This window comes from Leucoraja erinacea, chromosome 8 (genome assembly GCF_028641065.1).
Source record: "Leucoraja erinacea ecotype New England chromosome 8, Leri_hhj_1, whole genome shotgun sequence".
In the NCBI taxonomy this organism is placed as follows: Eukaryota; Metazoa; Chordata; class Chondrichthyes; order Rajiformes; family Rajidae; genus Leucoraja; species Leucoraja erinaceus.
The window spans coordinates 71834987-71848961 of NC_073384.1; the positions used below are offsets into that span (position 1 = coordinate 71834987).

The 13975-nt window shown below is 45.8% G+C and overlaps 1 protein-coding gene across 3 annotated transcripts in view; it reads right to left on the reverse strand.

Moving 5' to 3' along the window:
- LOC129699844 (palmitoyltransferase ZDHHC14-like) overlaps positions 1–13975 on the reverse strand; it is a 105329-nt gene that overhangs the window by 31930 nt on the left and 59424 nt on the right. For all 3 annotated transcript variants that reach the window (XM_055639974.1, XM_055639973.1, XM_055639975.1), the window contains one exon: positions 5676–5813. In XM_055639974.1, the coding sequence (XP_055495949.1) occupies positions 5676–5813 (138 nt within the window). The remainder of the gene's footprint in view (positions 1–5675; positions 5814–13975) is intronic.

Here is a 13975-nt window from a genome sequence, read left to right on the forward strand (position 1 = left end):
CAAGAATCTATCTATCTCTGCCTTAAAAATATCCAGACTTGGCCTCCGCAGCCTTCTGTGGCAAAGAATTCTACAGATTCATCACCCTCTGACTAAAGAATTTTCTTCTCATCTCCTTCCTAAAAGAACGTATTTTAATTCTGAGGCTATGACCTCAAGTCCTAGACTCTCCCACTAGTGGAAACATCCTCTCCACATCCACTCTATCCAAGCCTTTCAGTAGTCTGTATGTTTTAATGAGGCCCCCCCTCATTCTTCTAAACTCCAGCGAGTACAGGCCCAGTGCCCACAACCAATCATTATAAGTTAACCTACTCATTCCCAAGATCATTCTTGTAAACCTCCTCTGGACCCTCTCCAGAGCCAGCACATCCTTCCCCAGATAGTGCCCAAAATTGCTCACAATATTCCAAATGCGGCCTGACCAGCGCCTTATAGAGCCTCAACATTACATCACTGTTTTTGTATACAAGCCCTCTTGAAATAAATGCTAGCATTGAGTTTGCTTTCTTGACTACCAATTCAACTTGCAGATTAACTTTTTGGGAATCCTGCACCAGCACTCCCAAGTCCCTGGATTCTCACCACATTTAGAAAATAATCTAGGCCTTTATTCCTACTACCAAAATGCATGACTCCACACTTTGCTACACTATATTCCATCTGCCACTTCTCTGCCCACTCTCCCAACCTGTCCAAGTCCTTCGGCAGTCACTGCTTTCGCTACACTACCTGCCCTTCCACCCATTTTCGTATCATCCGCAAACTTGGCCACAAAGCCTTCAATCCCCTCGTCCAAATCATTAATATACAACGTGAAGAGTAGCGGCCCCAGCACCGACCCCTGCGGAACTCCGCTAGTTACTGGCAGCCAACCAGAAAAAGCCCCCTTTATTGCCACTGACTTCTGCCATCCAACCTGCTATCCATGCTAGTATCTGCGCATTGATACCATGTGCTCTCACCCTGTTAGCAGCCAAACGTGTGGCACCTTATCAAAGGCTTCCTGAAAATCTAAGTAAACAACATCGACTGATATTCCTCCGTCTGTTCTGCTATTTACTTCTTCACAGAATTCCAGCAAATTTGTCAAGCAAGACCTCCCCTTCACAAAGCCATGCTGACTGGCCTATTTTAGCGTGAATTTCTAAGTACTCTGTAACCTCATCCCTTATAATGGACTCTAAAATCTTATCACCAACAAAGAAACAGGCCCTTCGGTTCAAATCATCCATGTCGACCAAGATGCCTCATCTAAGCGAGTCCCATTTGCCTGCATTTGTCCAATATTCCTCTCAACTATTCTCATCCTTTACTTGTCCAAGTCTCTTTTAAATGTTGTGATAGTATCTGCCTCAATTATCTCCTCCGGTAGCTCGCTCCATATACCTATTACCCTCTGGGTGAAAAGGTTGCTCCTCGGGTTCGTATTAAATCTTGTCCCTCTCACCTTAAGCCTATGCCCTCTTGTTTTTGATTCTCCCACCCTTGGTAAAAGACTGTGCATTCATTCACCCTACCTCTTCCCTTCATGATTTTATACACCTCTAAAAGATCATCCCACAGCCTGCTGTGCCCCAAGAATAAAGTAATAGCCTGCCCTATAGTTCAGCCCCTCATGGATTGACAAGATTATTTCAGTAAGGCATTTTACAAGGTACATGGTAGACTGCTCTGGGAGGTTAGATCCCATGGGATTCAAGGAGAGAGAGCTGAATGGACAGAAAATTGGCTTCATGGAAGGAAGCAGAGAGTGATGGTGAAAGATTGCTTTTCGGACTGGAGGCCTGTGACTAGTGGTGTACACAAGGAACGGTAGGGCTCTGGGGAGTGTTGTACAGTAAAGGGATCTAGGAGTACAGGTACATAGTTCATTGAAAGTGGCATCACAGGTAGATAGGGTGATCAAAAAGTATTTTGGCACATTGCTCTTCATCAGTCATAGCTTTGAATGTAGAAGTTGGGAGCATGCTGCAGGTGTATAAGATGTTGGTGACACCACATTTAGAGTATTGTGTTCAATTTTGGGCACCATGTTAGAGGAAAGATGTTTTCAAGCTGGAAATGGTGCAGATAAGATTTACAAGGATATTGCCAGGACTCGAGGGCCTGGGCTGTAGTGAGACGTAGACCAGGCAAGGACTCAATACCCTGGAGCACAGGAGGATGTGGGGCGATTTATAGAGGTGTACAAAATCATGAGAGGAATTGATCGGGTAGATGCACAGAGTCTCTTGCCCAGAGTAGGTGAATTGAAAACCAGAGGACATAGGTTTAAGGTGAGGGGGAAAATATTTATTAGGAACCCGAGGGGTAACCTTTTCACACAAATGGTGGCAGGTATATGGAACAAGCTCCGGAGGAGGTAATTGATGCAGGTAAATTTGCACCGTTTAGTTTACACTGCGACAGCTACATGGATAGGATTTAGAGGGATATGGGCTAAATGCAGGCAGATGGGACTAATATCGATGGGACATATTGGTGAGTGTGGGCAAGTTGGGCCGCAGGGCCTGTTTCCATGCTGTAAGACTCCATGACTCTATCGATGACTCTAACATCCTCGTAAATCTTCTCTGTGCTATTCCCAGCTTAATGACATCCTTCCACTAGCAGGGTGACCAAAACTGAACATGGTAGTCCAAGTCTGGCCTCACCAATATCTTGTACAACATACCACCTTAATATTGTAATGAATGGCATCAAAAGCAAGTAAGACCGACAAGAAGAAACAATTATTAAAAATGGAGAGAGATAACAAGTTCTATTGTTCATAGGGGCAAATGATTGTGCAAGTCAGATTTTAAAATTTAATAACATAATGTGGTCGCGATCATATGTCGGGGTGACCATAAGTTGAGCATTCGTTACCTGGACTCTGCTTGTAATCAGAAAGGTTAAACGTTACTCAACTGTACAAAATGTTTTTCTTTCAAACCATAACTTATTGCAAAACTCTCATAAAGCTGCATATATCTCGATGTTCTGGTATAAATCTATCTTGTTTTTAGTCAAGAGTGTTTAATTGTCAGATAGAACAATGAACATCTTACTTGCAGTAGCGCAACAGAATATGTAAACATAGTACAGGTACACAACCTTTTATCCAAAATTCCGGAAACCGAAAAGCTCTGAAAACCGGACATTTTTTCCATGATGTCGTCTGTACAACAAAGCTCGCGTTTGGTGCCAAACTTGACCCGAAATGACCCGCGGTCAACCCAGGTCTGTACTACTGTAGCTACTTAAACATCTGTAAATCATTGCTTAAATGTTAGTCAGTTAGTTTGGAGGTCTTTTATGTGATGGGTGGGGGGTAAGGGGGAAAACTTTAATTCTTAGTCCCCTACCTGGTCGGAGAGGCGGGGAACGGGCGATGCCTTACTGGGTCACCGTGCGGTGAGCTCCGGAGCGCTGTGGCCGCCGACTCCCAGCATCGTGGAGCTGGGGCTGCGGGCGTCCGGCCGCGGCCGGTTGAAGCTCCGACCCCGGCGAACTCGATCCCTGGCTCCGCGGCGCTCCAAATCCAGCGCCACCCGCGGCCGGACGCCCGCAGCCCCAGCTCCGCGATGTTGGGAGTCGGCGGCCACAGCGTTCCGGAGCTTACCGCACGGCGACCCGGTAAGGCAATGCCCGCTCCCCGCTGGTATCCCAGCGCTGCGTCGCCGCCGACTCCCAACATCGCGGAGCTGGGGCTGCGGGCGTCCGGCCACAGGCAGCGCTGGATTCGGAGCGCCGCGGAGCCTGGGATTTAGTTCGCCGGGGTCGGAGCCACAACCGGCACGGCCTGAGGGCTACGAGTGCTCCGGTCTCCGGGGAGGAGGCAGCCGTCCGCGCTACCTCCCTCGCCGAATAGCTGCCGGGATCGAGGCGCAAACTCGCGACCTCTACTGAGCACTCTACCACTGAGCCACCCAGTCCCCTGTAATGTTTTATCTAAAAAAAGTTAAAATCTACGCTAAAAATCTTCCATTCCGAAATCCGAAAAATTCCGAAATCCGAGAAGTGTCTGGTCCCAAGGCTTTCGGATAAAAGGTTGTGTACCTGTATTCTGTAATCAATGTAATAAAATAAATGGGAAGAGTTCAGTGTGACACAAGATTGATCCTCCGATAAGGTCTGAAAAAACAAGAGTTGAACAAACTTGGATTGCTTCCTCTGTAGTGTCAGTGGCTGAGGGGGGACATGATAAAGTGTATAAAATTATGAGTGGCATAGATAGGGGATTCACTCTGAATATTTTTTCTAGGGCAGCACAGTGGCGCAGCAGCCTTTACAGCGCCAGAGACCCAAGTTTGATCTTGACTACGGAAGCTCTACTGTTCTATGTTCTGATCTTCCCGAAAAGGGCCACGATAAAATGAGACACATATGGAACAAGTTGTCTAAGCTTTCAGTTGCCACAGTTCAGGGTTCACCTCTAACCTTAAGGATTTATTGGACTCAAAAGTTCATAAAATCAAATTGCAAAACTGGATTTGAAATAACATATTAAACATAAAATAAATCAGTAATATTAAATCAGTTTCTTCCTACACAATGAAACTTCTGGTGATAAAACAGTGCCATTAATTTTCAGGTAATTCAAGCAGTAATTTGGACTGGTTATTTTAAACACTACCTTTTAAACTGTTTTAAATTAAAATACCACAGGACTTTAGGGAAACAAAAAAATAATTTTCTGTTAATTATCAATGTGCAATAATTGCTTCTGTAAACTTGCTGTTTCCTTGATAAATTGATTTTAGACAGTTAATCCAGTCTCTATAGTTTCCACATGTATTTGCCAGCAATCAGCCGACCTCACTCAGAACGCCACAGGATGGGTTGACATGGGAAACAAAAACAACCTCCGATGAATATGGGATACCTGATACCTTATACCTTTTCCCTGATGAGCAAAATCACTTACAAACAAAATTCACAAAGTATGCAGTTTCCAATATTCAGTTGATAGATCCTGTGACAAAGAGCTAAACATATTTTTATTCAAATAAAAACACTCAACGTTCTTAATTTACATTGTTGTGTGTCAAAATTTGCCCATTTCCCTAGGGTATTTTGTGGATAGACAAAAAGCTGAAGTAACACAGTGGGGCAGACAGCAACTCTGGAGAAAAAGAATAGGTGATGTTTTGGGTCAAAATATTTTGCTTGGGAAGCTTACAACACAGTGTTATGAATATTGATTTTTCTAACCTCAAGTAACTCATGCATCCCCTCTCTCTCCGTCCCTCCTCCACCCGAGTCATTGTACTAGTTTCACTGTCGTCCTGGTGAGTTTCATTGTCTGTAACTCGTTTTCACCTAACCCGTACCTAACAATGACCTGTTTCCTTTATCATCGTTACTTTTTTGCCTATGTTTCATCCAGTCTGAAGAAGGGACTCGGCCTGAAGTTCCTCTTCTCCAGAGATGCTGTCTGACCGGCTGAGTTACTCCAGCATCTTCGGTTTGGTTTGAACCAATATCTGTATTTCTTCCCTACACACTAAGCATTTTGTGGATTGGATTGAAAATTGTTCCATTAGAAAAATTCTACTTAGTATTTAGCGATTCAAGCTCTGACAAACCCATTTTCACCCAATCAGAAACTCCAATTTGCTTCATGTTAAATCATGGAAATTGAGTTAGTGAAGCCACTGTGCAATAGACTAAATGAATGCAATACTTACGGAGAATGACATGAGTGATGACGAAAGCGAAGATGAATACCGTCAAAAGTGACAGCGACAAAATAAACATGTAAAAAAATCTGTAGTTCCTTTTTCCCACGCAGTTGCCCACCCAAGGGCAATGGTGATCAAATCGTTCTACAGGAGGAAGAACAATATTGGAAGACAAATTTAAGAATCGGGTTACAAACTGAAGTTTGCGTGAGAGGATATTTTAACCCAATTTATTCCGTACCAACATTAGGAAAATATGTTGAATCCCACATCGGCTCCTCATCCAAATATAATGCATTATATTGTACATACTATTTTAGCAACAGAAACAGACACAATTAATCTAATGGATCAGATGTATCAGCTTCACCTTATTAGCTTCATGTGCTTTGCAATGTTGAAATGAAGGACAAGAAAAATAGACTTGCAAGTAGAAATCACAATTTTTCTCAAATAAACCTGCTTTAAGATCAAAACACACGCAATATAAATGCCAAAAGGCACTAAATGTAAGATTAGGTTTTAAGTACCCAATTCAACTCAACAGGGAAGACTTTAATGATAAATTAAAGTCAAGGACGTGTTGGTGAGAACGTTTATTTCACGGAGATCAAGTACAAGTGGAACATGCATTATCTGCCAACTATAGCTTGGTTTCTGAAGTTGGGGTGACGTTGGATCTGCAGTGGAGGTTCCAAATCTGAGAAGGATGATCCACAGTGCTGTTCCCCTGATAGTTGAAGGCTGGAGGCTAAAGGAAACATTTTTGGGGGGGGATCTTCCAGAGTTTTGTCAAGTGTGACAGATTAAGTCTTTGAATATCACGATTTGCACAAGGGCAACTAATTTCCTGTGCAGGCTTCATGGAGCATCTGAAAGTGATGTGAGAAACAGTTTTGGCCTGTGTGCAGAGGGAGCAGATATAGATTCTACTTGTACCCTAGTCAGCAAGGCAAAGAAATTAGTCATCGACTTCAAAATGCAGAGTAAAGAACACACTGTAGTCTACATCAGTGATTCCCAACCTGGGGCCATATGGCAAATTCCCAGAGGGGCCATGGCAAATTTCAGGGGGGGCCACAGAAACATTTTGGGATTTAGGGGGCCACAGGTTCAATGAAGGGGGCCACAGAGCAACCACCTTGTTGCCTCCTAAATTTCAGTTCTAATAAATTTAAATCTATGTAGTTGAAATATTTTTGATGTTTGTGGAATAGAATAAAAGAGAATATATGTGCAATTAATAGACACTGATATTTTTATGGAAGGTATTATAATATTGAAGTACTTTTTTTCCGCTAATAATGTCAGGGAGGCCCACAGAAAAATTAAAAGATCCCAAGGGGGCCATGAGCTAAAAAAGGTTGGGAACCACTGGTCCACATCAATGGAGCTGAAGTGGAGATGGTCAAGTGTTCCTAGTTGTAAATATCATCATCAATGTGTCCTAGTCCAACAATATTGGCCAAGAAAGGATTCAAACACCCTCTACTTCCTCAGAAGACTAAGGAAATTTGGCACATCAAAGTTACGAGGTCAGTTTATTGTCACACGTGCCACTTAAGGTACAGTGAAGTTTGAGTTACCATACAGCCATACTAAGTGAAGAGCAACAAGAAACACAACTACATAAAAGTTAACATAAACATCCATCACAGTGGATTCCACATTCCTCACTATGATGGAAGGCAATAAAGTTCAATCTTCTTCCTCTTTGTTCTCCCGTGGTCAGGTCTCAAATGACTTACAATCTCCATCAGGATGCACCAGTTTGCTTTGGCAAGTACATCTTGCAAAACAGCCTCCCATTGACTCCATTCACAGTTCATTCTGCCTCCTGAAAGCAGCCAGAGTGGTGAATCTCTGGAATTCTCTGCCACAGAAGGTAGTTGAGGCCAGTTCATTGGCTATATTTAAGAGGGAGTTAGATGTGGCCCTTGTGGCTAAAAGGATCAGTGGGTACGGAGAGAAGGCAGGTACAGGATACCGAGTTGGATGATCAGCCATGATCATATTGAATGGTGGTGCAGGCTCGAAGGGCCGAATGGCCTACTCCTGCACCTAATTTCTATGTTTCTATGTTTCCCTCTCCTTACCCCTCTCTCCCACCCATCCCTCTCTCCCCCACCCCCCTTCACTGTCCCTCTTCCACAACTCCCCCTACTCTTCCCTCCCCACTCTTCCACTTCTCTCCCCTCCCCCACCCCTCTCCCCCCCACCCCTCTGACCCTCTTCCCACCACCTCAACCTCCTACCAGTCTCCCCCTCCCCTCCCCACCCTCCAACTCACTGACAACTTCTCCCCCCCCCCCCTCCTCCCACTCTCCCTACCCACTCTTTCCCCCCTCTCTCCCCCCACCCCTCTCCCCCTCCACTCCCCTACCCCCCCATCTCCCTCCTCCCCTCCCTCCCCCCACCCTCTCCTCTCCCCATCCCCTCTCTTTCACCCCTCTCCACCCACTCCGTCCCCCTCATCCCTCCCCTCTCCCACTCACCTTTCCCTCCCCCCCCCATCACCTCCGCCGCCCTGCCCCACACCTCTCTCTCCCCCTCCCCCCACCCTCTCTCTCCCGCTCCCCTCCTCCCTCTCTCCCTCTCCTTCTCCTCCCACCCCCCACCCCCTTTCTTCCCCCACCCCCACCCCCTTCCCTCTCTCCCGCCCCCTTCCCCCTCCCTCCCACACTCTTCCTCCTCTCCTCCCCCCTACCCCCCATACCTCTCCCCCCTCCCCTCTCCATTTCCCCCTCCCCCCATCACTCTTCCCTCTCTCCCCCTCCTCCTCCTCCCCCTCCTCTTCCACCTCTCTACCTCCTCCACTCTCCCCCCCACCCCCCCCCCTTCCCTCTTCCCCCCCCTTTCTTTTCCTCTCCCCTTATCTCCCCCCCCCCTCCTCCCTTTCTCCCCCTCCCCCCCCTTCTCTCTCCCCCCCCCCCCCTCCACTCTTTCCCCTCTCTCCTCCCCCGCCACACACCTCTCTCCCCATCCCCCTCTCTCACCCCCTACCCCGCTCTCCTTTCCCTCCCAAATCTCCCGTTTCCCTCCTCCTCCCTTCTTCTCACCATCCCCTCTCCCCACCCCGTCTCCCTCTCCCCCCCCACCTGTGTGTTTGAGGGGTGGTTAGTGTGAGTGCGATGCCGCAGCCCCCCCCCCCCCCCCCGTAGTTTGGTGACTTGGGTCACGAAAACTGATTTCTAGACACATTTTTGATGCTCGGCCCACAGCCTATACCTCCTAATTTAAAACTGAACAAGAGCAAAAATATTTTGCATATGGAGCCAAGTGGAGAAGAGGCATGAAATGAGAAGCTGGAGGAAGGAATATGTGAAATGGGGCGGGGAGAAGGGGGAAAAGGTGCGCATCCAAGTGGGGCATCCAACAGGGCTGAGAGAGGGGGAAAGTCAGGGGGGAGGAACAGGAGGGGAGGGATGGTTTGAATTTGGTCAATATTCCTACCATTGAGTTATAAGCTACCCAAACAGAATCTGCGGTGCTGCGCCTCCAGTTTGCGTGTGGCCTCACTCTGGCAATGGAGGAGGTCCTGGACAGAAAGGTTAGTATGGGAATGGGAAGGGGAGTACATGGTTATGTACTGCAATTGATAAAGGAAGCCACATCGGGAGCATCAAATGTAGTAGATGAGGTTAGAGGAAGTGCATGTGAACCTCTGGAAGGACTGCTAAATCCTTGATTATGCTGGTGGCCTTGCCGAGGCAGCATGAAGTGTAGATGGAGCCAATGGAAAGGAGGTTGGTTTGTGTGATGGTCTGGGCTACGTTCACAACTCTCTGCTTGTCTTGGATGAAGCTATTCCCAAACGATGCTGTGATGCATCCTGATAAAATGCTTTCTACGGCACATCTGTAGAAGTCGATGAGGGTTGTTGGGGACATGCCAAATTTCCTAAGCCTTCAAAGGAAGTTGAGGTGTTGGTGTGCTTTCTTGGCCAGGTCAGGTCTGGGGGGAGTTCCCCCCGCCAGGGGTACCATGTAATCGCGTGCTACCTGCTCCATGGTCGGGTAGTCATCGATTAAAACCGTCTCCCCCACCTGGTTTGCCAGGTGAGGAGGGGGCTGTGGACCCCCAGCAGGACCAAAAACAAGACCTGTCAAAGGGCGGATGAGCTCCTAGCGAGCCAACGGCCATTCACACTTCCGTAGAAGTTGTGATCACTGTCATACATAGCATTGTAAGGCACTGTGCCCGTTGATGCTTTCAACGATGATGATGATCGTTGTGGCTGATCTAATACACATTACTGGTGGAACTTGAAGCTTTCGAACATCTTTGCTTCGGCGCCATCAACATATACCAGGGTGTGTGTTCCGCTTCGGATTCCTGATGTCAATCACAATCTCCTTTGTCTTGCTTTCATTGAAGGAGAGGTTGTTGTCTTGGCACCAGGTTACGTTCTCAACCTCTATGAAAATGAGTCTGATGTAGGTGTCCTCCTTATCCACGTGTTCCAGGGATGAGTGTAGGGCCAGGGAGATAGCATCAGCTGTGGTCCTTTTGTGGAGGTAGGTGAACTGCAGTGGATCAAGGGCAGCACGGTGGCGCAGCGGTAGAGATGCTGCCTTACAGTGCTTGCAGCACCGGAGACTCAGGTTCAATCCCGACTATGGGTGCTGTCTGTTTGGAGTTTGTACGTTATCCCCGTGACTGCGTAGGTTTTCGCCGAGATCTTCGGTTTCCTCCCACACCCCAAAGATGTTCTGGTTTGAAGGTTAATTGGCTTGCTATAAGTGTAAATAGTCCCTAGTGTGTGTAGGATAGTGTTAATGCGCGGGGATCGCTGGTTGGTGCGGACTCGGTGAGCCGAAGGGCCTGTTTCCATGCTGTATCTCTAAACTAACTAATCAAGGCTGGTTGATAAGTTGGACTTAATGTGCACCATAACAAGCATTTCAACACACATCATAATGGTGGATGACAAGCCCATTGAATGGTAGTCATTGAGGTTGGCAGCAGGATGATATTGGTGGGTATCTCAGAACGCAGCAGAGACAGATTAAAATGTCCATGAACACTATTACAGGTTGGTCCTTGCAGTTCCTAAGGACGCGGCTAGAGACTCCATCCGGGCCAGTTCCTTTCCGTGGGTTCACCCTCAGGAAGGCCGATTGAACTTCTGCAACAGTGACTATGGCAAAAGGCACACTGAAAACTGACGGGACACATGTAATCGCCCTGTTGATCTTCTGCGAGCATAGAATGCATCAAGTTCATTAGGGAGGGCTGCACTACCACCAGCTATGCTGCCTGACTTTGCAGCCATTTATTGCTTTCAAGCCTTGTAAGGTGTCCAAGCGATTGCACTCGGTACTAGACAACTAGACTCGACCCACTAGATCTCACCCGTGCCTAATGATGATTCATATATCTCAGCCTGGGCTCCTGCAATATCTTCTGCAGCATCTCCCGCTGTCCTCGGATATATCTGATCAGACTCGGGAGATTCTACCTTCAAATGCTTTACGGCGTCCAGCACATTCTTGTCCGTATTACACACATTCCTGAAGACATCTCCATTTACTGTCCTGAGTTCACCAGCTTTCATGTCTCTCCATGGTATGAGCAGGAGAAACACTCAATGAGGACCTTGCCTATCTGCTGTATCTCCACACAAAGATGACCACTTTAGTTTCTGAGGGAACCCAATTCTTTCTCTTGTTAACCTCGATTCCTTTTTTGAATATTATACACATTTTGAATTAATTTGGTTTACTTAAATTATCTTGTGATTTTGTATTTTTGACTATTTAGGTTAATTTTTCAAGAACTTCCAAATGTCAGAAATAAACTTGAACTGCCACCGAACTGATTATTTCATTCAAGCATGTCTTTGGACTGTGTTTTTTTTTCTGGCCACACCATAATGACAATAGACATAGGTGTAGGAGTAGGCCATTCGGCCCTTCGTGCCAGCACCGCCATTCAATGTGATCATGGCTGATCATCCCCAATCAGTACCCCGTTCCTGCCTTCTCCCCATATCCCCTGACTCCACTATCTTTAAGAGCCCTATCTAGCTCTCTTAAAAGCATCCGGAGAACCGGCCTCCACCGCCCTCTGAGGCAGAGAATTCCACACTCACAACTCTCTGTGAGAAAAAGTGTTTCCTTGTCTCCGTTCTAAATGGCTTGCCCCTTATTCCTAAACTGTGGCACCTGGTTCTGGACTCCCACAACATCGTGAACATGTTCCCTGCCCTAACTTTGCCCACTAATCTCTTATGTGGGACCTTATCAAATTATGGGATGCCACACAAGAAGGCAATGGTACACAATGAGTTTTGAGGCAACTTTTTGTTTGGGATTATTCCCAATGAAATCTGCACAAGGTCTCACTGACTGAATGAGTGGGTGAACATTGAGTGCAGGAATCTTGCAACTGCCAGAACATTTCAGATACATAAGTATTTGGGAACATAATGACATAATTTGATTTTTAAGCAACATATTTGTCCAGTGTACAGCAAAACAGTATGCAAATTAAACCTCAAAGCTCCAGCAACATTCAGAATTTCGCTTTTTAATTAACTAGCTTTTCATTGGTAAAAAGATAATATGTCCTCTAAAATCTGAATATGTACAACTGATTGCTGTCTAGCATTCTTCCCAAGCATGTTCAAAATCGCTGTAGGCTGGTGGCTATACAACTATCTAACTGTTGCCACTGTATAAAGCTCACATTCTTGCAATAAAGTATTTTCCATTGAATTAGATCATTTTGTTTTGTCATGGTGTTTTTGTTAAACAAGAATGATTTGCTTTCAAATGACAAAAATTATGCAACATCTATTGCCTAACACTATATTTTTCCAGAATAGAATCGAGTGGTGAAGCAAAACAGGTCAGGCAATTTCTCTGGAGGACATGGATAGGCATCATTTTGGGTCAGGACTCTTCTTCAGATTCCAGCCTGTAATTTATACTGTACTGTATACAGTATAACACATTTAAACCCTACTAATGTTTATTATTCAAATACTGATTAATATATTATTACTAGTCACCACGTTTTGATCAACTCTATGACAGCCTTCTAAACTCAGTAAGCTCAATTACTGAAGTCCATCTGTCATCCACCTTACCACAAACATTATTTGTTTTTTTTCCTCCTCTCCCTTTCCTCTGCAGAAGAAAACAATTTCCTTCCAATTCTGATGAAAACTCATTATCCATAAGCATTTTACTCTCTCAAAGTTTGTTGCTTATCTTTTCCTGAGGTACAGTTTGATTAAATCTTGAAATCCAAGCATTATATCACGGGTGGGCTCATGTAAGATTATGCCCTCTTTGAAGCGTGCCCTTCTTCTTCTTTCGTGTGGCCTGCACAACACAAAGTTTTTGGACAACTTGTTCTATTTGATCTTCCGGTTGTGCACGTCGAGTTGATTGCATTAGTCGAAACAGGGCGGACCATGTGAAGGTTGCAATCTTCCACCCCTAAGAAGCGTGCCCTATTTATTCTACCTCAAAGCTGCTATGTCTGCAATCTTTTCAGACATCAAGGATCAAACTCCAAGAGCTCTTTTATTTTATTCCCCCTCGTAACATTTCTTCCACTTTCACTCAACCCCATCTCTATATCCAGTTACATTCCATGCCATGTTTTCACCATCCCTTCTAATCTTCCCCTCACCGATCCTGAACAACGTGTCCTAAGCAAATGGACAAAATTTAGTCCCCTACTTCCTCATGTTGAACAGTTCTTCTCCCTTGTCCACGTCACTTTCTTTGCCCAAGTCTTCAACAGACATTGTTCTTCCATCTCCAAAATTCCCATTCCACCCAGACCCCTTCCTCTGGCCACTTAGCCTCTCTCAAACTCTTCCTTGCTAACTGCTGACAAGACATTGGATGTCTTGATTTTTTCACTCTTCATATTCACTCTAATCTGTCACTTTCCCATCCATTTTTCTTGTGTACCAAGGACCAAAGCAGGCAGAGCCCTCGGCTGCATCTCATTTAAGTCGCCACACCTTTTGTTTTCACATCCCCTCCTGGTCAGAGCAAGGGCAGAATTCCCGTTCCTCACCAATCATGCCCCCAATACACATTCAACAGACGATATTTTGCAATTTCTGCCAGCTCCAACATGATGTCACCACCAGGCACATCTTCCCATTCCTCTCCAGTCTCAGTATTTCCAAGGGACCATTCCCTTCATGACTCCCTGGTCTGCTTCTTCCATTTACCAGCTAAACCCTATCTTATGTACTTTCCCATGCAACTGGAAAAGATGCAACACCTGTTCTTTCACCACTTCCCTTTTCCAGCACCCAGGGATCAGTCTTGCCAAGT